The sequence below is a fragment of the Neomonachus schauinslandi genome, chromosome 4 (genome assembly GCF_002201575.2).
Source record: "Neomonachus schauinslandi chromosome 4, ASM220157v2, whole genome shotgun sequence".
NCBI lineage: Eukaryota > Metazoa > Chordata > Mammalia > Carnivora > Phocidae > Neomonachus > Neomonachus schauinslandi.
The window spans coordinates 115558983-115583932 of NC_058406.1; the positions used below are offsets into that span (position 1 = coordinate 115558983).

Genomic DNA, 24950 nt, shown 5'->3' on the forward strand with positions numbered 1-24950 from the left:
CTATCAAGACACCCAAGAGGCCTATAAAACTGTAAAGAAAAAAATTGTCAGCTTTGAAAGACATTGGTCTGGGAAGCTTTATGACCCTATTTACACTGTGCCAGCCAGAAGTTTTGGCAGATTTCCCATTGACTTACAGAGCCCAAGGCAAGTCTAGTCTGGAGTTGCCTTGATCTAATTACTGCAGGATTTCAATGTGTGCCCAATTACAATGAACATGTTAAAGGGTGGCCCTCAGCTGCACCAGAGTTGTAGTGGAACAACGTTTACCAGAAGTGTACCAAACTCCCCAGAGAAGAGTGTGGTTGGTCATGTGTGAATGCACCTCTCTGTTTCTTGGTAGAATTATACATAGCTCTTGTGCTTTCATTGTGAAAATGGAATCGCATGATGGCAGCAGTCCTTGTGGAAAGGGTAGGTTATAAATTGAGCTTTAATTTCAATTTGCCAGGTAACTGAGGCAACAGGAGATCGGACTTATCTAGCTAAGATTGAGTACACTGAGCGAAATTATCCCAGGAAAACAAATCAGCATCCTGTTTGGAAGAGATTTCCAGGGCAGGAAAAATATATCCATTTTTCTTCCAATCTGCTGGCACTGCCTTATATAAACAGTCAACCTGACTTTTGTCCATTCATTAAACTTCTAGCAACACACACCAAGTAGTGACACATTTGTGAGGTTAAAATATGTCCACCAAAGTATATTTTACCATCACATTGCAGGTGTTCAATAAATGTTCACAAAATAAATAAAATGTTAAATGCACTACTATTGCACAGAAATGGTCTTCACTCAGAGATAAATGCAACCCAGCCTATCTCATTCATACTTCCCTGACCTAACCATTCCTTACATGATCTTGTACAAGACTACTGTATTGGGGCACCTGGGTGGCTCATTTGGTTAAGCATCTGCCTTTGGCTCAGGTCATGATCTCAGGGTCCTGGGATTGAACCCTGCGTTGGGCTCCCTGTTCAGTGGTGAGTCTGCTTCTTCCTCTCCTTCTGCCTGTGCCCTCTGCTTGTGCTCACTCCCTCTCTCTTTCTGAAATAAATAAATAAAATCTTAAAAAAAAAAAAAGACTATTGTATTAAAAGGTCATTATTTTATGAGTCACTCGTGAAGAGTTTGTCTTCCCTCTCTAGCTCTATCTTATACAAGTCTGGAACATTATTCATTAATTTAAACAATAAATGTTTACCATATGCATGCGGTATGCTGGATTCTGGGGACAAATGATAAATAATATTGAAATGACCTCTACACTCGGTCAGCATACAGTCTTAAGGAATAACAACTATTGATGACTGAACCACTGTTAGGAGCACACTGGGAAAGGCAAAGTATTTGCCTTTCCAACACTTAGGAAAGCTATGTGTCATCATCCCCATTTTATAGTTCGAAAAACTGAAGCTCTGAGCTTAAAATGGCCTCTTTAAGATTTCACAGCTATTAGATATCAAAATCTGCCTTTGAATCCTCTTCTGTCTCAATAGTTGCTCTTCAGTATTTTGAATCAGATAAAACAGTGTAATAACTATATATTAGTTAGCCACTCACAAACCCTAGATTTAAGTAGGTCATTTACATCTCTACAATCCTATGTCTGTGTTCTACTTTTTATAATAAAAGTCACTGTACTTTTATCAAGTACGCTTTCATTTCTGAAAGTTCCTTCCTTAAATTATTGTTTCTCCTCTACTATAAGATACAAACAAATGGGGGGGGGGGACAAACGAGACCATTAGGAGAAACTGTACATCCTGGTTTAACATCTTTTCTTTGCACTAACTCAAAATGTGGTCTCAAGATACAGTTCTAACTAAAACACTATTATTTTTTATAGTGTTGTATTTCTGGCATTGGAACTTCATGAAGTTTGATATCACATACCTCTAGACAAAGAAATAACCTTAACTAATATAGAGGAAGAATTTTCTGAAATAAATATTTGGGAAAACAATTAATATTCAACAGACTTTAGATTTAATTTCGAATCTATTTCTTTCAAACAGTATTTTCTTCAATATATAGTCAAGTTTTTTCTTTAGTTCGTGAACATATTCTCTCACCCTGTCACATAAAAATATACATTTTTTCTTCAAAACTGTTTTTCCCCAGGGCACCTGGGTGGCTCAGTTGGTTAAGCGACTGCCTTCAGCTCAGGTCATGATCCTGGAGTCCCTGGATCGAGTCCCGCATCGGGCTCCCTGCTCGGCAGGGAGTCTGCTTCTCCCTCTGACCCTCCCCCCTCTCATGTGCTCTCTCTCTCATTCTCTATCTCTCAAATAAATAAATAAAATCTTTAAAAAAAAAACTGTTTCTCCCCAAATGATAAAATTATTTTGTTGCTGATGCCATTGTAGGTTATGATTTACTGGAGAATCCATGGTTTCCCTGGTAATGATAAGTCCAACAATGTATTCTACAGAAATTTAATAAATGATATCTTCTACTGATGATTAAGTAATGATGAGGATTGTGATGGCTGATTTTTATGTCAACTTGACTAGGACATGGGGTGCTCAGATAATAGGTAAATATTTTTCTGATTGTTCCTATGAATGTGTTTTTGGATGAGATAGCATTTGAATCAGTAGACTAAGTAGAGCAGATTGCTCTTCCTGATGTGGGTGGACCTCATCCAATCAGTTGAAGGCCTGACTAGAACAAAAAGTTTGACCATCTTCCAAGTAAAAGACAATTCCTCCTGCCTGCCTTCAAACTAGGACATTGGTGTTTTTCTGCCTTTGGACTTAAACTGAAACATGGGCTCTTCCTGGGTTTCAGACCTGTTGGCTTTCATATGGGGACCACTTCATTAGTTCTCTGGTTGTCAGGCCTTTGGACTCAGACTGGAACTACACCATCTCATATAAATATTGAATAAAAGGAATTGGCTCATGTGATTATGGAGGTTGACAAGTTTGAATATCTGCAGGGTGAGTCAGCAAGTAGGAGACACAGGATGCTCGATAGTATAATTCTAGTCTGAGTCTAAAGGCCTGAGAACCAGAAGAACTGAGACCCAGAAAGCCAGTGTTTCAGTTTGAGTCCAAAGGCAGGATCTTGCTGGTTCTATTTTTCTTATGATGACAACAATGATTACAATGAAGAAGGAGAAGGAGAAGAAGAAGAGAAAGAAGGAGGAGGCGGAGGGGAAGGAGAAGGAGAAGGAGATGGAGGGAAGGCAGAGAAGAAGAAGGAGAAGAAGGGGAAGAAGGAGAAGGAGAAGATTTTTAATCAAAAATTTTAACTTCTGAATCTATGCAGCCTGGGGAAAAAGAAATTAAGATGCTTACTTTGAGTTTTTTAACTTTCATTCATTCAACTATATTTGTTACTAATCTACTCTGTAAAATATATTTATGAAAAATCTTTATAAGAATCTTTGCCTACAGGTATGCTCTCAAAAAAAGCAAATAACACATTATATAAAAAGCAATATAAAATAAGTAGCAGCTGAATACAAAATGAATGAAGAAAAAGAAACAAGTGATTATACATGAAGAATTAGAGAAGTTTTAATAGGGTGGACATTGTTTGTGAAGTGATATAGGGAAAAATACTGAGTGGATGTCATGCACTGAGTGAAGAAGTATGAGCATGTCTGAAGAGTGTACATAAGATATAATAGATTTCTTAGTATAGTTCTTTTAAGACGAGACCATAAAACTCATACTGAAGTCTTCACAAGTTCATGGTTTCTAAAACTGTGTGTTATAAATTGAAAGGCAAGGCAGTTTGATTTTACCCTAGAAAATAAGGTGATTGCTGACCCACTTGTAACACATTTCATGGTCACAGAAGGTGTGCTCTTTTTAAACTGTCAAAAAATTTTTATCATCTGTATCAGAGAATTCAAGGAGATGCATTAGGTATACCTTCATTTCAAGCTTGCATAGCCATTTGCATGGTCAATACAACTAAAAATGCACAATATTTTATTTAATAAATTTATCTCTTGCTGGAATTTTCAGGAACTTTCCCAGTGACAAAATAAATTTTTGATGCACTGCTCCCTTGGCACTTAAAATACACTACCATGTTAATTGTGTGCTAAGAGGCAACTTGATGTAGAGTTTCCGGATCACCCAAAAGCTTTGCAAGAAGCTTTCTTTTACTCTCTTTTACTCTTACTTCCCTTTTTAAAAACACTCACAAGAAATGGTTCTTGAGGAACTCCTCCATCTTTTGAAAATTCTCTGCAATTTGTAGAATTAATCATAAACTTTGGAAAGTAGGTGCTATCATAATAGTTGATTAAACCAATTTCATGTAGAGGGTACCTTAATGGCAATTCTTGAAGTCTCCCCTAATTTAATCCTAGTATTTATTCAATGGACTTTTTTCAGCCACTAGATTTCAAGGAACTTTTTTTAAACATCTAGAGTGTTCAGAAAAGAATCGGCAGTGTTTACCCTCAAAAAATGAAGTGGCAGAGGTAAACAAGGAAACTGTTAATAGTATGTAGTGTGATTAATACTAAAATAAAGATATGCACAGAGAGACCTGTGCTCTGAGAGACCAAAGTAAGAGCAGAGAGGATAATCACTTAAGAGCCTGTTGGAGACAGACAGGCAAGGTTTCTATACAAGGTTAATGCTTAAGCAAAGATGCAGGAGCTAGACAAGAAATGAAGCAAGTGACAGCACTCCAGGAAGAGATGGGAGAAGTTAAATATATAAGGAAAGTTGGTACATCCAACATAACCCGCCTTCTCTTGTTACACCCTGGTGTGTCATCTTGATCTTTTCGTGTATCTCTTCACAAGTTCTCATGTGGCTATCATTTACACGCCACACAAGAAGCATGCAGTAGAGGTCACCCAATGATGTTTGAATCATGTGAACAATTTGTACACATCAAGTAAGTCAAATTTGCTCCATCGTTTAGGCACATTGGAAGTTAGCTACTGAGAAGTCAAAACAACTGGAAAAAACTGGGACTACCTGCATGGCATCATTTCCCTGTGTTAAGATGACTGGTTCTCTTTCACAGGAAGACTTCTTCTGATACTATCTGAAATAATACTGTCTTGGCTTTGCTTGTGTTTTTGCTTTTAAGTTATTCACTTTGAAATTAAAATACTTGTGAGATGGATTTTAAATTCAAGCTGTTATCACTCATTCATGTCTTAGTATGAGGAAGTTTTAGATTCTGTTCTCTTAGCAGCTTCTGATAGGGAGAAGGGGTGAAAGTATGAAGATGAGCATTGTTTGAAGAAGGGAGAGTATATAGCCACGGAAGATGACTATAACTCTAAGAACTGGGGCTGGAAATACCTCATTCTTGAACATAGAAGGCTCTCAATAATATTTGTTCAATGAATGAAGAAAATGAATAAATAAAATCTCAATGATTTATAATTTTGTATGGAGCTGTTTCTAATAACCAGAAACTATTCATTTTATTCTTCCCTTTGACAAAGATCAATCCTCAATGACAGGAAAACATTTGGAAAATATTTTTGTGGAAGAAGAAACCTTTCAAATTCATCTTAATGTTTGTTTTATTACATGGCAGTGCTTTTAAAAAACCAAAGGTAAAAAGGTACTTAAAAAATAAAAAGAAAATAGGGTAGAGCATAAAAATTTAACAGGGACAAGTAGCATTCTAGACAAAACAAAACAAAAAATTCAGGGAAGGAATTGACTAATGAGAAAAACTTCTACATAAGACAATGATAATATTAAATAATTGAAGGGACATAGGCATAAGAAGGTGGGGCTTAACAAATGTGTTATAAGAAATCTAACACAAAATCTGCTGGCCCAGGAAAAGACTGTGGAAAGGATATTCAGCCGCATTTGAGCTTCCAATTCACTACGAGAAAAGGCTTGGAGCCATGCCAGCAAGAGTATAAGAAAGAAAAGGTAGGGGTGCTTGGGTGGCTCAGATCATGATCCTGGGTTCCTGGGATCAAGCCCTGCATTCAGCTCCACCCTCAGAGGGGAATCTGTTTCTTCCTCTCCCTCTGCCTTTCCCCCCTGCTTGTGCTCTCTCTCTCCCTCTCTCTCATGCTCTCTGTATCTCTCTTTCTCAAATAAATAAATAAAATCTTCAAAAGAAAAAAAAAAGAAAAGGCAAAGTTAAGGGTGCAAATAAACAATTAATGATTTGTATAATGAAAAAGAAGAGATTAATACTTTTTTAGCATAAAAGCACCAACAGAAAAAATAATAATTCATAAACCAATATAAAATTCCAAACTCCTTTCTCCCTGCAGCAAAGAAGCAATCAATTTGTTCTGCGTTCCCAAAGCATTGTGTTTCTAACACAAAGCAGCAGTTCCTCATCACACTCCAGTTGGTTGTCTTCAGTGGATCCTGTTGCTCATGTGAGGAACATCTCCAGGGAAGGGTCAGTGTGATAGCTGTCATTTTGTTCCCAGTCCCAACTGCTTAGTCCAGAAAAGAAACTCAATGTGGAACTAAATTAAGGAGTGGGGAAAAGTAGCATACATGGAAGCTGTGGAGAAGAGGAAAAAAACTACTCTTCCTTTCTTCAGATTCAGTTTCTTTCTAAAACATACAATCCTCTGTCAACACCTCAGGTTCTCAACTCGTCTCTCTCACCAGCTGCTCCTTTCCCCGTAATGGCTACTGAAGGAAGAGCTGCATTCACTGCCTCCATGTGTTCACACCCAGTCAGTCCCTGAATCCCTGACAACTGGTTTCTGTCCCCCATCGTGGATCTGAAACATCCCTCTTGTGGCTCCTATCTAGAATCAGATTTCCAGGCCTTCATCTTCACCTACTTCCCTGCAACCTTTTATATTAATGACCACCATTATATGAATCCTCCTAAATATACACCATCTGTTCCTTCTTTTCTGTTCACTTTACTCTTCTGTCTGGGTTCCTTGTCCTTGTCTGTTGTTAAGAGATCAGGGAAGATGATTATAGTGCAGAGATATTGAATTGTCAATGAAGGGAGAGTCTCAGACAGATTAGAATAACTTCACAAGTGGGAACCTAGAGACAGAAATCACTATGAGATCATTTCTTTTTCTTTTTTTTTTTATTTTATTTATTTTAGAGAGAGAGAAAGAGAGTATGAGCAGGGAGAAGGGCAGACGAGGGGGAAGAGAGGGAGAGAAGCAGACTCCCCGCTGAGACTGACCCCGGGCTTAATCACTGAGATAATTTTTTAAAACCAGATATAGGGGCGCCTGGGTGGCTCAGTCGTTAAGCGTCTGCCTTCAGCTCAGGTCATGATCCCAGGGTCCTGGGATCGAGCCCCACATCGGGCTCCCTGCTCTGCGGGAAGCCTGCTTCTCCCTCTCCCATTCCCCCTGCTGTGTTCCCTCTCTCGCTGTGTCTCTCTCTGTCAAATAAATAAATAAAATCTTTAAAAAAAAAAAAAACAGATATAGGGAGTCGATACCGAGGGAAGAAAAAAAAGCCTTAAAAATAAAGACAGTTACACTTCAAGCTTGTACAGGATCTGGACAGAATTTAAAAGACTGGTTGTAAAGATAAGCATAGAATATTTCAGCCCCTCCAAGATAAATTTGAAGACGCCATTATTACTCACTTACTTTTTCAGAAAATATTTACTGAGCACTTACTATGGACATGTCATAGGCACGGGTTATAAAGCAGTGAAAGAGGCAGATGTGTTCCCTGCTCTTAGAGTCTAAGCAAAGCTTACTCTTCACTGAATGGAATTAGGACTTTAAGGGAAGACTCAGGACAAATAGTGCATGCCAGAAGAAGGAGCCATGCAGGAAGAATGGCAGATTAAAGTACTCTCCTGGATGAATTGTTAGACTGATAATGGAATAACACATGGGAGAACTACTCCTCTTAGCAATTGCAAGGTGCACAAGGATTTGTTTCACAAAGAGTTACTCTTGACTCAAACTCATCTATGTCATAAATCTTACCATGGGGCTTCCCACAAGGTAGAATCTGCTCAGATATGTTAGGAATAGTAGTTACTGACCCCAAAGGAAAGGGGAATGGAGAGAAAGTGGGAAAGCAGGAAGGCAAGAAGGCAGGCAGGAAAGAAGGAACGAAGTTTGGTTTGTTGGTTCTGATCTTATACATGGAAGACTAAGTTTAGAATGAACTTGGAAGTAGCTAAATTTTTTACAAATTCAGTGGAGCTTACCTGAAGAAAGTTGGAGAACAATCAGAGTCATGTCCTCCGTTGCAAATAAAAAGTAGTGACAAAAAGGAACGATCTCGCTACCATTTTCATAACGGAAGTTAGTCCAAGCCTGGACAATAAAAAAGCAGAGAGTAAAGCAATGTTTTGAAAAGCGTCTTGGAGAGAACAGATTGCATTTTGCTGTACCCTCTGGCAGCACAGGTTTTGGATACAGCAAAATAAAGTTTGGTTCAGGGAACCACTGTGCGTAACTCTTCAGGAATTGGGGGAAAACTGCCTTCAAGACAGGTCTCTGGAATTCCAAGACAGAAAGAGTGTCTAATAGTTCACAATGTCTTATGATCTTTCTGGAGACGAAGGAGAAAGAGGATCACAAGACACTGGGTCTGTGGAGAAGGAGGATAATAAGTTTGCTTGGAACATTCTCTGTTACGAATGCTCATAAGAGGAAGTAAAATCTGTGTGTCGAGATAGAGCCCATTTCAGGATGCCAAGATAAAGCAACACTGTTGATGGACTGGAGATCCCCTGGGATCCCACCACAGCAAATTCCTAAATTTTGCACGATGAGAGTGTTGAAAATACCCCTACTTGAGAACAGAGTCAACTTGTAAGATGAATGTTTTCCTGGGAATTTTGGATGCGTAGGGCATGAAAGAAAATTTCTCACAGCAATACAGTTCAAGTTCAGAAATTAGCTGGCATCCTGTAAACCTAAAATCAGGGAGATTGCCTCTTCGCTCTTTTCTCTAAGGTTTCACTGCTATGGCTCTTGGCTAATTACATCCACAGCAGTATAAATCTACACTGAAATATTCATTTACTTCCAAAAACATACCTATATTTGATGCGCCTGTTGAGATATACCTGTTGAGAATGGCATGTTGGCTTCTATATTTTGTGGATGTGGGGCTAGAGCCAAGGTATTCAATTTATCCCATTGACATGTGGATTCATTGGCAATTGAGATCAGTGAAGTGTTCATGTTAGCACTCATTCAACTTTGTAGATGCTGATGGAATTTCCTACCCTCCACTTCCTGGGAGGAAGGCTGAGGATGCAGCTGCTGAGGGGGACATCCAACTCACATGGAGCATCTTTATGAGATCCCCCTGACCAGGACACAGTAGGAGGAGATGGCAAGGAGAAAAGAATTCTGGATTTTAGTTTCCTTTCACTTAATCTGAGAGAATTTATTTCATTTCTTGGACTTGGATTTCTCTCTGGAAAGTTAATAATTGGAGGTACCCATGGGTGTTGTATGTAATAATACCCCAAATTTGGGAGTGTTTTGTGAAGACTTTTATTCCCTAAGCTCAGAATTTCATAAGAAGTGGCCTAAGCTTCCCCATCATTGGATAGGCATGGATGGCGTGTGAAATTCTAAGGTTGAGCAATTTTGTTTGCTCTTTCCACTTTGCACTCACTCTTTTATGAGAGTAGAGAAGTAACTAAGGAGATCAGTGATGTCCTGGCTTACACAGTTCCACCTTTACTTGTTTATTTGTTTGTTTGTTTGAGATACCAAGGCCACACATAGTACCCGTCCCTCATCTTCTAATGGAAAAGCTGTCCTTAATCCTTTACCCTCTACATCTGAAAATGTTGGGCAGGTCCTAGGTAGCTTGGATGCATTTAATTTGGAGTGGGAGAGAGGACAAAGGCCTACAGAGCTCTTTAAACTGATTGCCATGAAAGAATCTTGCTTTGGGGATTATTAGGAAAAGAATTTCAGATTAAATTGACAGTGAAAATAAGAGCCCTAAACCAGGAGTCACATAGCCTGGCGCTCATTCTGGATTCTCATGAATTTTCTACTGCAACTCATTTCATTCTCTTAGACCTGCCATACCCTTCATGTTGCTTTTATAGACTCAAGCTTATATCAGACTGTTTTGGTTTCCTTTAATGTTGCAACCAAGAATTACTGAGAGCCTGTTATAGGCCAAGCTCTACATTGGACTCTAAGGAAATTACTGTCACAATTGCTGATTGAATACAATATCCATCCCCTCTTGGGTAGAACGTTCTAGTGGCAGTGTCAGGCATTAGCAAATTGTAACAAAAACTGTAATTACAATTTCAAGAATGCCTTCCTTCTTTGCTACTTTATTTTTAGCGTGTGTGTACTTTATCTTCACAAGGAAATGCAGTTTTGAAAGTCGGCATCCACAAGTTGAGTAACACAAACCTAAGTTGCTCCTGACCTACTCCTTAGTGTAGGAAGTTTAAGCTCTTGGAAAGAGAAAAAAAAAATGCATTTAGCTGCTTAGGGAAGGTCTGTGAACTTTAAAATTTGTATTATAATCCCTGTGTTTCAGGCATTAATGTATGAACCGAGCCCAACATTTATTCGCTGGAAGAGAAACTTCAAGAATCCATTTAAGTATCTGTATCAGTGCCTGTCACTGTTGAGAAGCACCATAGACAGTGCATAGCTCATCTGGTGTCTGCTGGCTCTACCATGTGCAACACAATTGTTCAGTCAGCACTCCCACAATGATGCCGGTCAGTTTTGTCTTTAAAAGAATCAACCTTTGGCATCCTGTATTATTGCAATGTTCTTGTCCTATTTAGCAAATGTACAGTAAATGGATGTGACTAGTTTTCTCCAAGCTTGCAATTCGAAGTTGTTATTTTTGTCCTAAAACCTAGGAATTTGGGGAAAAAATTGTTTCCTCTTTAGTACCCATGACAGCTTCATTTTCCTCACTCTTCTTCAGTTCCAAAATCTTGGGAAATTTTGTTTTCTTAAGGGTTTCCTTTCATTTTTAGCTTCTTGGTAGCTGGATTTTAAAGAAAATTGCTTATGGACAATGCATGAACTATTTTGTTATTAAAATATTCTTATTAAAACTTATTATGTTAAGTAAGCAAAGTTTCTTCTCACTTAAACTTTACAATAGGAGAAAGCAACTAACAAAAGTGTAAGATAATTGTGAGTATAATAGTAACTGAGCCAAATTCTTTTAGGTGCTTTTTTGATATCCCTGGGGCTCCTGCGTAGGAAGGATGCCAAGGGGACCCAGATAAATCCCAGCATGTTGCTGTACCTTATGTTGAATGGGATCAACCAAAAACTCATGTGTTTGCTTCCAGTAGCTCAATAGGTTGAGAAAAAATATATATATTGTTTCGTCAACAGAGATATATACCAAGTGTACTTAAATTTCATATATCCAAAATGGACTCAACAGTGTGTATATGTCATTGTGCTGTTGTGTCAAAAGAAGTGTGACCCTGGGGAGCCTGGGTGGCTCAGTTGGTTAAGCGACTGCCTTCAGCTCAGGTCATGATCTCAGGGTCCTGGGATCGAGCCCTGCATCGGGCTCCCTGCTTGGCGGGAAGCCTGCTTCTCCCTCTCCTACTCCCCCTGCTTGTGTTTCCTCTCTTGCTGTCTCTCTCTCTGTCGAAAATCTTAAAAAAAAAAAAAAAAAGAAGTGTGACCCTAATAAATGTAGAATGCCCAAATGACCCAGTCTTTGCAGAAAGATTTCTAAAAGCATACAATTTAATAGTCACAGGTGATTTTAAAATAATCCCATTTTAGACTTTCATTCTTACAAAGACACTAAAGCAGCTCTAGTTCATAACCCTCAAAAATATCTATTGAAAGCTCTCATGCTCAATACTCAGGCCTCTCAGTTGCCCTAAATTCATGAGAGCTTCTCTCCTGACCCAGCCTCTCCCCTTTCTTCTTTCCTGATCCAGCTTCTCCCCTTTCTTTCCTCTCACTACTTTTAGTATATGGATCATCTTAACCTCTTCCAAACAGAAGAATGTTCTTCCTCTCTAGCAAAAAAATCGAATAGGGAAATAAATACCCAAAGGAGAATCATCTTCACGGGCAGAATGGCTGGAATAAGGCTGTGAGCATCACACTGAGTCACACTGACTCTTACAAAGTGTTCCCTAAGAGTCCTTCCTGGGCCTGCCATTCTATTCTCCCATCCAATGAGTAGCTATAGGGCCATTTACCACATTTCAGGGACTATTACATACCTTGGGCTGAAACTATGAGCAAGAGAGAGAGCATTTCTTTCCTATGTTATTGTTTCAATTGCTGCTGTAACAAATCACCATATACTCAGTGACTCAAAACAACACACATTTATTATCTTCCAGTTCTGTAGGTTAGAGGTCCAAAATGGGTCTCACTGGACTGAAATTAAGGTGTCTGCAAGGGTACATTCTTTTTTGGCCACTCCAGGGGAATCCATTTCCTTGCCTCTCCAGCTTCTAGAGGCTGCCCACACTCCTTGGTTCATGGCTCCCTTGCTGCATCTTCAAAGCCAGCAATGGTGCAACCCCATGAGGAATCACATACTCAAGGTTTTCAGGGTTAGGATGTGGACATCCATGGAGGTTATTATACTGCCCACCAGTGTAATAGGCCGTTCGGGTTAGTAGAGAATCTAAACCAGTAAGTGGGCAATCAGCATACAGTGGGTTTAGTGCTGGTGGGGAAAGTCTGGGAATGCCTAGAAGGGTCACCCAGCAGGGATTTCCAGGTTAGAGAAGACTTTCCAGAGTAAGTGATACTGAAGCTGAAATTGGGGAGAGAAGTAGGCATAGTCAATGTATGTTGCAGTAGTAGGGGTAGGAAGAATATTCCACAGAGAAGGAATACCAAGCACAGAGCCACAGAAGGCAGAGAGGGAAGACAGAGCATCTTCCAAGTCGGGAACTAAAAGAAGTTCCTTATGGCTGGGGCAAGGACTCAGGATAGGGAGGGACATATGAGTCCAGAAAAGCAAGAGAGGACCAGATGAGGAAGAGATGTGTTGGCCTTGCTAAGTGGGAAGTGGGGTGAGGCCCCACCCTGCTAGGAATGCATACCCACTGCAGGGTTTCAACCAGAGGTTGGTTGGCACTGCATTGGCATTTGAGAAAAATCATTCTGGCAGCTGTGTGGAAAATCAATTAGAGGAAGGTCAGGCGGAACATCTTATTAGTGACCTAAATGGGTAAAAGTAAAAGATCATCCATTAATTAGCATAACAGACTAACAACCTCATGTCAAGTTAACTCTAAAGAAAAGCAATGTTAAGGAAGAGACCCGAAAGTTTGAGATGTGCGAAAGTTTCAGATGTGCTCAGATCTAAGTGATGCTGATTATCAAAAGAAGCAGCATCTGGGATGAAGTGGGGATGACTATTTGGAAAATGAAACCTATGAGAAAAATATTTTTAAAAAGTACCTATTGGCCACAGGGCACCTGGGTGGCACAGTCAGTTAAGCGACGGACTCTTGGTTTTGGCTCAGGTCGTGATCTCAGGGTCATGAGATCAAGCCCCATGTCTGGCTCTGTACTCAGCATGAAGTCTGCTTAAGATTCTCCCTCTCCCTCTGCCCCTCCCCACCTCCACACGCACGCTCTTTCTCTCTCTCTAAAATAAATAAATAAATCTTTTTCTTTTTAAAGTACCTATCGGCCATATTAGAAACTTATCTCAAATCACACCTAATTATTGCAAATATATGCAAATTGTCTGTAAGTCAGCAATTGGTGCTAATGAACTAAGGGCATAAGCAGATCATCCTGTGGTCCCGTTGTCCTGTGGGAGGTGGAGGATGGGGGACTGCTCTGTAATATGACATTATACCACACTGCATAGATACAATGTGTAGTGGAATTAATTCTACAAATATGTCACTTAACTTTTAAATGCTTTTGGTGACTTATTTTTACCTCTCTTGCAATTTAATTCCTCCCAGATACTTGGCGCTTCTTTCTCATCAGTAAAATCTGACCACTAAGTCTTTTCAAATTCAATAGACAGCAAAGTGTCACATCTCCCCCCCAGGATTCTAGTCCTCATTTCCTTGACAATTTGTTCTGTATTTAAGATAAAATAAAAGAAACGGTTCTAATTTAAACCTTTCAAGATTTATGAGAAGCATACTGTCTGCTCGGAGAAGTTGAAACCCAAAGCGTTGGAAAATCAGATGCATCAAGGAGGGTTTTTTATACCTCTTATTTGTACTTTCCACACTACCTGAGGTTGCCAGCTTGGGTAGAACATCTCGTAACAAGCTTCCTGGTGAGAGTTTTGACACTTCTACTTCTGGTTCCTATTGGAAATACCACAAAATAAGCCTTCTGTGCAGCATTTCAGTAATTCTCATGCCAATTCAGGAATTACAGAAAGAGAAACTTACCCCCAAACTTCAGAACTTTAAGAGGCTGTAGTTTGAAATTAGTGGTCGAGCTCTAACGGCACTCCAAAATCCCTGTTTTGAAGATAAGTGTATCAGGAAAGAAAGATTTACTTGAAAGTAACAGCAAACTGGATTAACACAGGCTTACACGGGAGACATCTGCTATTGACTTAAAATCAAAATCAGCAGGTAAATCTTCCAGAGTTGGGCCAGCCACTCCACAACGTTGAAGTTAATCACTGTTTCCTATCAGCTTCAGCATCTGAAGATTTTTCTGGGACTGACCATGAATTTGTTGTCTAATTCAGAACCCTTTTGAGTATGAAAGGGGCATTATCAATAATTATACTAGGGCAGGGGTATTCACCTGGGACTGTCTTAGGCAAATGAGCACATATAGTTACACAATCTTTTTTCCTCATGCTGTTGCCTCGTTGTCTCAAAATGGCTGTCACAGTTCCAAACATTGTTCTTATCACCACATTCAAGGGAAAGAAGCAAGGTGAAGAGGACATGAGAGCAAGCTTACTTTCCAGGTCTGCCCCTTTATCAGAAACAAACTGCTTTCTTGGAAGCCCTCATTAGATATCTACCTATATCTCATTGTCACTATTAGCTACAAGAAAAGCTGAGAATCTGTGTCAACCAAATAGAATCAGTCATGGGGATAAGCTTGGAACAGTAAGAGCTTAACATCTGGGGCAGGGCCCAACAAACAAGATGAAGCTCTGTTAATAGGGAATAAGGGAGATGATTTGGTCCATACCAAACTGTGAAGGCCTCAGCCAATGTCAACTTTCACCCTTTTAAAACAGGGAAATTGTTAGGACGTTGGACTTTGAACATAACTCCATGTCAGAGTTTCTAGTGTACACCAATATTCAGGTTCTCCTTTTCTTGCTCCATATACATCTAGTTTATATTTTATACCCTCCCTTGCATTTAGATGTGGCCATATGGCTGACTTCTGATATAATCTGTGTCATTTCTAGGAAACCCCATAAAAACCCTCTAAGGGCTATTTTCCCTCTCTCCATCCACTAAACAGAAGGGAGAAAACTCTGGAAACATAGAGGACGGTGAAGCCTTGGAGCAGAAAGAGCTTGGGTGTCCTAATGATGACACATGATAAGCAGGGCTCTTTCCCCCGAAGGGGCAGTGACATGCTAGTCACCAAAATACTGAGTTGGATTGTTAACATTGGTTGGTCTGTCCCAGAGAATACCGTCCATTTTAGCAAAATTTCTTATCACCTGGATTAATTCACTTGCCTGACTCGGGGGAAAAACCACTCCATTCTGACCTTCTTAGCAGGTAGCACAGAGCCCAGCACAGAGTAGGTCCTCATTATATGTGTATAAATGATTGAAAGGAAAACCCTAACAGAGAACCAAATGGACTCTTCCATCTGGCATCTCTAAATGCAAACCTAAAATACAGGGGACAGTCTTCACATCATATTCTGTGTCCACAGGTAAAGGAAGTTCTTGGTAATAAAACACTAAATCATTTTTCACTTTTGTTTTCCAAAATCAATGTCTCCCTCACTAACTGTCCCTCACGACCAGGCAGGAAGGAAACATTTGTCTTCCTGAGGAGGTCCTTCGTAGGCAAATCAACATGGCTTTTCTTCACCTGCCATCACGGGTCACTCGCAGGGGCTGCTCGTATCCGTCCTGTCTTCGTTGTCAAGTTAAAACACCTGGTAGACCGGAAGCTGCCACGCATGAGAGGCACCCGAATCTATGTCCATTATCAGTCGTCTCTGTGACCTCTCTGAGCAAAGAGCTGCACACCCTCTCAAGTCCTTTCCTGTGGGCTCCTTCTTGTGGCCCCGAAGGAAGCGGTGGGGGTGAGGTGGGGACCCTGGCTCCCCTGACAACCGCTGTGGGGACTTCAGTGGCCAGGGGGTCATATGGGAGCCACTACCAGGGACTGCTTCTCATTGTAAGGATTTCACTGGGCTCTTTCCTGTGATCCTTTGTTAAGCCAGTTATTAAACAACAACAATGAAAAATAGTAATAGTACTAATAATAAGTAAAATGAGGAAATTGGTTTTAGAATAAATTATATATCTTAAAATATCTTTGACTGTGCCTCACCTGGACTGTGTCACCGGAAGCAAATTCAGGGTGACGTGAAGTAACAAGCACACATGTGTCGAAGTTAACAGCATCGGGCTGGGGCCAGAACGTCAACTTTACCCTTCACTAGCCACGAGGCTTTGGACCAGAGTTTGTCCTCTAATTTTCCGTATCTTAAAAAAAAAATGGGGACAGTAAACAGGTTTCAGGGTTTTGTTGGGAAGAGAACACAAGATAAAAGCTTGGCTGATAATACCTGTCACTCGCTGCACGCAGTCTGCGCTGTGGGAGCCTGGACAGTCGGATGTCATTTCCTCTCCGGGAGGAAAGGGGCTGAGAGGATGCCCTTCCTGAACCACTGAGCACCAGGGAGCAGAGCCAGGTCAGGGGGCATTCAGGATTCCACGTTCTGTGCTAATTCTGTGCTCCTAGCAAAGGGACTCACGCTCCCCAACTGCATCCTGGCTGTATGTTAGATTCTTTAGGGTCAAGGGCCACTCACGAAGGTGCTATTTCATTGCAGTGAGCAGCACCTATAAGGCTGGCCTATGTCTAACACAGTGCCGTGATGCTGAGCCCTTGGCAAAGGGCACAGAGGCAGAGGGCGACCGTGGTGCTGTCTCCTTTTCTTAAAAGACCTAAAAAATGAACCTCAATATCAAAAGAAGGAGTTCTAACCACCATGCATGAGTCCAAGTTACCCCTTGTGTGCGATCTTTCCAGTGCCGTAAAAGCCAAAGCAGAGACTCCCAGGCAGAAACCAAGCACTTAGGGGCTGCAGAAGCTGGGCCTGTGCGTCTCAACCCTGCCGTGCTCCCCATGTTCAGTGCTCACGCCGTGCGGGCGGGTGCAGCATAAACTATAGGAGCAGTGCTTTGCAAAGCCTCTTTTCCGGAGTACCCTGCAAGTGGTTGGGGATACCCTTAAATCTGGGCATGGATCTGTCTCCTAGCATTGCTGATTACAGCACAGCAGCTGCATGAACGTTTCCTCTACCCAAGTGACAAGGATCTTTTGAAAATTCTGCACCAGTGCCAATACGAGAAAAAGAGAGCACCCAAGGCTTCTCACTGGCAGTGGCTCTGGCAAAAATGAGTGTTCCTAAAGACAGCGTGCACCTCTATCCAGGATCTCAAAAGTCATTGCAGAGGATTTCCTAGAAGTATTGAGTGTTGACTCTGTGTTCCACGTCTGGTGGCACACAGCCCCGCTGCCCCCACCCCTCTTCAACCCGAGTTAGCTATTTCCCTAAATTTGCAGCTCAGGGTCTTGGGTTGTGCTGTTGCAAAATCCAGGCAGAAAATACCAGTGGCTGATTTGACAAGCTTGGCCCAATAAGAAAATTAATAATGAATTAATTTACGTGATCAAGTAATTAATTAAATGGAAGCTAAATTGAAAGCTTGTTAGATTTTCTAGTCCAATTATTGCATTCAAAGTTAAAATTATCAAATTCAAGGTGAGACATCTTACTATTTTTAACTTGTGATACTTAGCTTCCTCCCCAATCCAAAACCTCAATTTTAAGCTGTTTTAACATTTAACATGTGCGGGGCTTATTTGTTCTACTGGAAGCAAAATACACGAGGCTTTTTTTTTTTTTTTTTTTATGAATAGGGAGCCCCACTCTGTGCTTTGCATGTTATTTTATTTTTGTAACACTGTTCTTTAGGGTTTACTAAGTGCGGGGATGTATTAATATCTCATTTAATTCTCATAATAATCCACTAAGAATGTTTGTTAGCCCCATCTTTCAAAGGAGGAACTTGAAGCCCAGAGAAGTTAAGTAACTTGCCCAAGGTCACACAGTAAGCTCAGAGCTGTGATTTTCCTGCCGGAATCTGGCTCCAGGGTGTGTAAGTTCCTACCACATCTGCCCTCCTATTAAACCCTGCAGGAACTCTCGCCACAGTCTCTGAGAAAGGATGTGCTTCTTCCTTTGCCTTCTTGTTTCCTTCCACGTGTTTGAGGGCCAGAGACTGCTTTTGATAAATGTTGGCTGAGTAAATAAAGGTAGCAGTATTATTATTTTAAGTTTACAAGAAAAAATGGAAGCTCCAAGAAGCTAAGTAAGGCAGAGCGGAACCACTCAAAGTTCAAAGTCGAGTCTGTCTGCTTTTAAAGCCCATGGCATTTGCCATTCTCACAGCGCATGCAACCGTCCCGTACGTTCACCATGGAATTCTTACAGCGTGCATTACCGTTTATGTGCTTACAAGCCATCCTCCTCAATTCCTCCGAGAACTTTTTCTGGAGGCGGGGGAGAGGGTGGGGAGATGGGGTTTAGTGGTAGAGTCATTTTGTTCTTGGCATCCCCGGTACCCCACGATTTGCAACAGAAAGCACCAGCAGAGGTTTGTTAGAGAAGTTGCAATATAAATGAGAGCATAAAGGGTGACTTAAACAACCATGCCTTTATTTGCTTCTTTAAAACCTTTTCTTTGCATTTTTTTTTTTTTTTACACAGAAGGCTCCAGTCAGCAATGAGGTCATTTTTATTCTATCACTCAAATTTTGCTTGAGAAAAACATTCACAAGCATCTCCTTCCAGAAATCTTGCAATCAATTTGTTTAGTCATGGGGGCCCTGCGGCCATCTGCTACTCAGCTGCCAGAGCTGTTTATTCATACTTTTGCCCATTCATCTGTTTCGTGTTTCCTTTTGTCCATTTCTCACTTATGATAAACAGAAACCTGTCAGTGTGTGACGAAAGCCAAGCCTCGGACTGTGTGTGTCATGAAAATAAGACTATTTGTCAGGGGAGGGAGGAACAGAGGGTAAAGGAAGAAAACCCACTTTCTGGTTCTTAAAAGGCAGAAGGTCATTTTAAATTTCTGATTATGTTGTCCTCTTGTAGCTGACCTTGGCAATGCCCTTTGGATTGCAAAAAGCAGGAGGGGTGTGACATGGAGCCATTCCAGTCACGCAGACCTTGCCAACACAATTACTCCTTTTGTTATTATTTAAAGAATTTCTGATTATCTCACCTGGGCAGAAAGCCTGCTTTTCCATTTCGGACAACATGTGTGTAGAATGGCGTAGGTTTTGCAAGAAAAGAGACACCATTCTCTTAGAAACTCAGAAACATGAGGGAAGATATCATTAGTAATTCCTCACCATCCATTTCTCATCACTTTGAATTGATCCCTTCTAATTACGTGTCATAAGTGACAGAATGCCCGAACCAAACCGGCTTAACCAAAATGAAATTAATTATCCCTCATACCTGCAAAGTTCTGAGGTGGGGCTGAACTCACGAAAGGTTTGAGCAGGATTTGCATGAAATTGCTAGGGCCTGGTTTCTTCTGTCTTTCATCCCTGTGTCTGTGTGTGAGGGTCTCCTTGTCCTGTACTTCATACAGTGGCCAGTTGGAGATGTGAGTTTCAGTGACATGTTCCCAGGTACACTGCAAAGGGAAAGGATTTACTCCATTTGGTTCCAGAAGCCTCAGCAAATATTTCCTCATCATTCACTCACTTTGATGGTGACATACCTATTCCCCAGCCCACCACTGAGGCCAAGGGAAGCCAAGGCACTGATTGGCCAGGATTCAGCTGACAACTCTGAACCTTCTGCTGGAGGATGGAGAGGTGGGTTTACGCTTCTGGAACTCTCTAGTAGATCCCCAGAGATAATCTGCGGCTACTAACCCCAGAAGGGCAAACAGGTAACAAACAAAAGATCCGGGTGGTTAACTGAGTGATGGTATCTGCATACTACAGAAAATTATTCAGTCACAGATTTTTTCATATGATAACATTAAAATCAAACAATATGCATCAAATGACCTAATTATGTAAAAATCACTACATTTCAGTATTAATGTTTTGTAAACAATTACTAATATTAAATATATTAATATCTTAATATAAAATAATTGGAGGAGATGTGACAGGGAGTGTTAGTTACTTTGTGGCATCCACTCTCCCTTTTGCTCTTCTTCTTTGGAAAAAAAAAAAAAAACAAGAACGGAAACAAGCAGAGAGAACACTGTATTTTTGCACATGCTTGAGAACTTGGAATGAGAGAAACATCAGCTATGGGGACTGTAACAAACCAGCTAAAGGAGAAGCCATTTACTCAGCTCCGACAGATATGACAGCTAAGGAATACAGTCCAGTTTCTAGAACTAGTCTTTTAAGAGAAACTAAGAATGAGATTTTTATGTGGATTCTCCTACTTTTTTTATACTAATGGCTACTGACTCACTTGGGCCATATAGAAAGCCATTCCTCTGCAAGGACTTATCACTCCTTTGGCCATAAGGGTAACAGGCTGGGTATGTAAAAAGATAAAAGGAAACACCTACCTCTATGCCAATATCTACCTTACAACGAGAGGATTGATCAATTTAGTTAGACCTACTCTACACAAATTACAAAGAAAAGAGATGTTATTAATATCATCTTAAAGTCATTATCCTCTATTGAACCTTACTTCGCAGGACCTTTAGACAGATAGTCTAAGATACTTACAAATTTATCTAAAATCAGTCAAGTGGACATCCGACCTTTATCATTGCTTCCCAGTGAGTTTCTTCTCAGGCCTCAGCCAGGATCAAATTGAGAGAGTGTAAAAATTTTACCTGCACCATTGGGATGATTTTTCAGATGTCTTCACGGGGGCCATGTAGGGCATATTGATTTCTTGAAGTTAAATCATAGCCTCCTCAGTTTAATTCCCAGGAGCTATATGAATTCTCTAGTTCAATAAGTATGGTTGGAGTTGTAATTGCTATATTTTCCAGAGTTCCAGATGCATGAGAAGAACAACTCAGAGATTCTAGCAGAGTGGAAAGCCCACCCATCTGTTTTGGCTAGTCTATCAAGTGGGCCATCCTAGTCTTAAGGAACTTTCTTCATACAATTGTTTAAAATTGTCACGTCAGGGCGCCTGGGTGGCTCAGTTGGTTAAGCGACTGCCTTCAGCTCAGGTCATGATCCTGGAGTCCCTGAATCGAGTCCCACATCAGGCTCCCTGCTCGGCAGGGAGTCTGCTTCTCCCTCTGACCCTCCCCCCTCTCATGTGCTCTCTCTCTCTCTCTCTCTCATTCTCTCTCTCAAATAAATAAATTAAAAAATAAATAAAAATAAAACTGTCACGTCATTATTTACATGATAAAATTCCATAATTTCACTGAAGTTCCAGGTCTAGACTGAAATGTGCTAAAACTTGAGGGGCTGCTGGGTGTGGCTGGTGCCTTGGAGCAGCTTGCCCATGGGATAGTGTCTCATACACCACAGATGGCTGGGCTCAGGTGGACAGGGAGATATTTGTATTATGTGCCTGCACAGCTCCGGGTCCTCAGCGTGAGATGAAGTGTGGTCCCCACCCTCAGGAAGCCCGTAGGATGGCGGCACCTCAGAAAGTAACACAGCGGCCCTTACATACCCACTTCTCAGCAAACATCCCAACCATCAGCTGGACCAGGGTCCCTCCGGTGGAACCAGCCTCTCCTAGAAGATTGGAGTTACATCCAGAAGATAGAACCAGACCATTGTAGCTTCAGTAGGCTCCTTGATATTTTGTGAATTCTGACAGAGTGCTAGAAAGAGTTCCCATTGACCTGAGGAGGACAGATGGATAAAGAATATCATTCTTCAGAATTGGACACCCAGGAAGACTCTACTGCTTTGCTGTCAGTGAGCTAACTTGTGGGGGAAATAAACTCAGATCTGTTGGCCTTCAGAAAACTAAAGGCTTGTGACTGAAAGTATTCGCCCTTGTTCATTTGGTCATTTCTTTCCTGGTCCATTTATCTAACAAATATCTGTGGAGCAGCCACGTGTGCCTCTGGAAATCCTTTCCACTGGCTTAAAGGATGTTCTCTTGCTCTGCTTCTCTTGCCCTTCTCTGTCCCTTCTTATACTTCTTCTTTACCTTTCCATGTTTGTTCCTTAAATGTCGGGGTGGCCTTGGCTCCATTACTCCCAGTTCGACTACTTCTTCTGCCAGTTCTGCTTTTCTCACTCCCTCCTCCCTTAGAGACATTGTCCCTGTAAGTGCACCCCAATGAATGTAAAATAAAGCACACACATCCCCATCTCAGGGTCTATTTCCAGGGGTGCCCTGCCTGTCACAAAGTCTCTCCATGAATTGACCAAAGCCATTCTTTCTTCTCCACATGCAGGTCCATTTTGTTGTTGTTGTTGTTCGAGAACTGAATCAAACAGATTTTATTCAACTTTTTAGGATGAGGAAAACAAATGATATAAAATAAGTCATAAGAAATGCTCTCTTGTACTATTTCAAACTACTTTCAATGTTTTACAAAATGCTCACACAGCAAATACGAAAAGCTTTAACATAGTCTTATAACTTCTGCTGCAATAAATGCAACATTAACAAACATACAAATTTCTTCTGTACCAATCTTAAAAGAATTACTGAATTACTAATTTTTGCAATGTTATTCATATGTATTTAATGAGATCATTGCCAATACATACATTATTTTCCTTAACTTTATTTTTACGTTAAGCCCAGTATCTGTCACGCAGCCATCAAAAACCTTCCAGAAAATTACACAGGTTTGTAGTCCAATTTAGACTCTAGCTTCTTAGAATCAGCCACTTTTCTGACTGCTTTCATGAAGTCTTCCTGTACTACAAAATCATGATCAGCACGAATTGCAAACATACCTGCTTCAGTACAAACATTTCTCAGGTCTGCTCCATTAAAGCCATCTGAAAGCTTCACAATTGCTTCATAATCTATTTCACCATGCTTTGTAATCGGACCTGCGTGGATTTGCAATATATCTATCTAATCTTGCTTGTTCGTTTGGTAAATCAATATGTATTTTTCTATCTAATCTTCCTGGACGAAGCAAAGCAGGATCCAGTGTATCTGGTCTGTTTGTAGCCATGATCATTTTAACTCTATGTAGAGTATCAAATCCATCCATTTGATTCAGTAACTCCATCAAAGTTCTCTGAATCTCTCTATCAGCTGAAATACCCTCAGAAAACCGATGACCACCAATAGCATCTATTTCATCCATAAAAATAATGCATGGTTGATGATCCCTGGCATAATTAAACATTTCTCTGATCAAACGAGCACTTTCACCAATGTACTTGTCTACAATAGAACTAGATACAACCTTTAAGAAATTGCAGTCCAGCTGGCTAGGAACAGCTCGTGCCAAGAGTGTTTTTCCTGTGCCTGGTTGTCCATATAACAAACAGCCTTTTGGAGGTATTATTCCTACACGCTGGAATAATTCTGGGTTTGTAAGAGGTAATTCTATCACCTCTCTTAATTCCTGAATCTGTTCTGATAGTCCCCCAATCTCAGAATAAGAAACATTCCCAGGGTCCTCATGAGACATGTTGTAGACCAATGGATCCACCTCTCTTGGCAAATATCTCATGATAGTTAGTGTAGTCATATCCAAAGCAACTCTTGTTCCTGGCTTCAGCTTACTTTTAACAAGCTGTCAATGACAACCCACAACATATTTTGGTCCATTTGTAGCTTTAACAATGAATTTTTCTTCAGTTAGTTGCTTAAGTACTTCACCCACAATCCGTCCAACACTCTGTAGGGCCTTCAGATCATTTTCAGACTTCTCATACTGCTTGGTAAGTTCTTTTAATTGTTCCCTTAATTCCTTGAGACGGCCGTCGATCTCCTTGTGCTCCAGCAGCTTCTTGCGGTAGTCCTGAAGCGCCTTATCTCTAGGGTCCGCCATGATGAGAAGCCGTCCCTCATAGGGGATGCTGGGAATGGCCATGGCCGCCCAGGGCTTTTTTTTTTTTTTTCAGTCTTCAAATATTTTTAATTGGAAGGCCATGCATTTTTTTTTCAGTCTTCAAATATTTTTTATTGGAAGGCCATGCATTTTTTTTTTTTTCTGCTTTCTCAGGGACCATTTATTCTGAAACAAACATGAATTTCATTGACATTGGCCTTTCTATTGTATGAAACCAAGTCAATATATACAAATCAAGAAATAACCAAAATTGACCCCATTTCCATGAATGGTGGGGAGAAAATAGCAGATAGATTGTTCCTTGCAAAGAGGGTTTTACTGCAGAGTCCAGTTCCTCTGGTTCACAAAGCTTCTCTCTCTCCGGACATATGGATATTTGTACATGGGAGCACCAAGTCCTGCAGTGTCCCCACGGGGAAGCCACACACGCACCGGGACTCTACCCTATGCTACATCATTTCAGTATTTCCATTCGAGCGTCCTCGAACTGGTCACATCACCTGGCAGAGTGCAAGTATCTTAAAGTAGGTATCAATGCTTTTTCAAGTCTTCTATTTTATCCCAAAAAGCCAAGAGAATTTTGCATAATAATCATATACGTAACATTTATTTCAACACAGAAAAATATCCTCCTCTACCCCCAAAATCTTCAGTTGAAACCCTCAGTCTTCTGGAATCTTCTGCTGACCCTCACATGACTTGAGTCTCAGGGTAAGAAGCACAGGCCTGGGCAATGGCTGACGATCTTTACCAATGGAAAGAACACCAAACTCTTGGGTCCTGCATCAAGGTGGCCCCACACCTTCTTAGGCTTGTTCTTCTCTTGCCAATATGGTGAATGTTCCAGATCACTGTAGAATTAA

At 40.7% G+C, this 24950-nt stretch overlaps 1 protein-coding gene across 1 annotated transcript; it reads right to left on the bottom strand.

The window, feature by feature from the left end:
- Positions 1-22794: 22794 nt before the first annotated feature.
- On the bottom strand, positions 22795-24108 carry LOC110578730 (26S proteasome regulatory subunit 10B-like). Its single transcript, XM_044914214.1, is given in 2 exon segments — positions 22795-23132; positions 23134-24108. Coding segments are annotated over 2 exon segments (1215 nt in total). The 3' UTR covers positions 22795-22892.
- Positions 24109-24950: the final 842 nt, after the last annotated feature.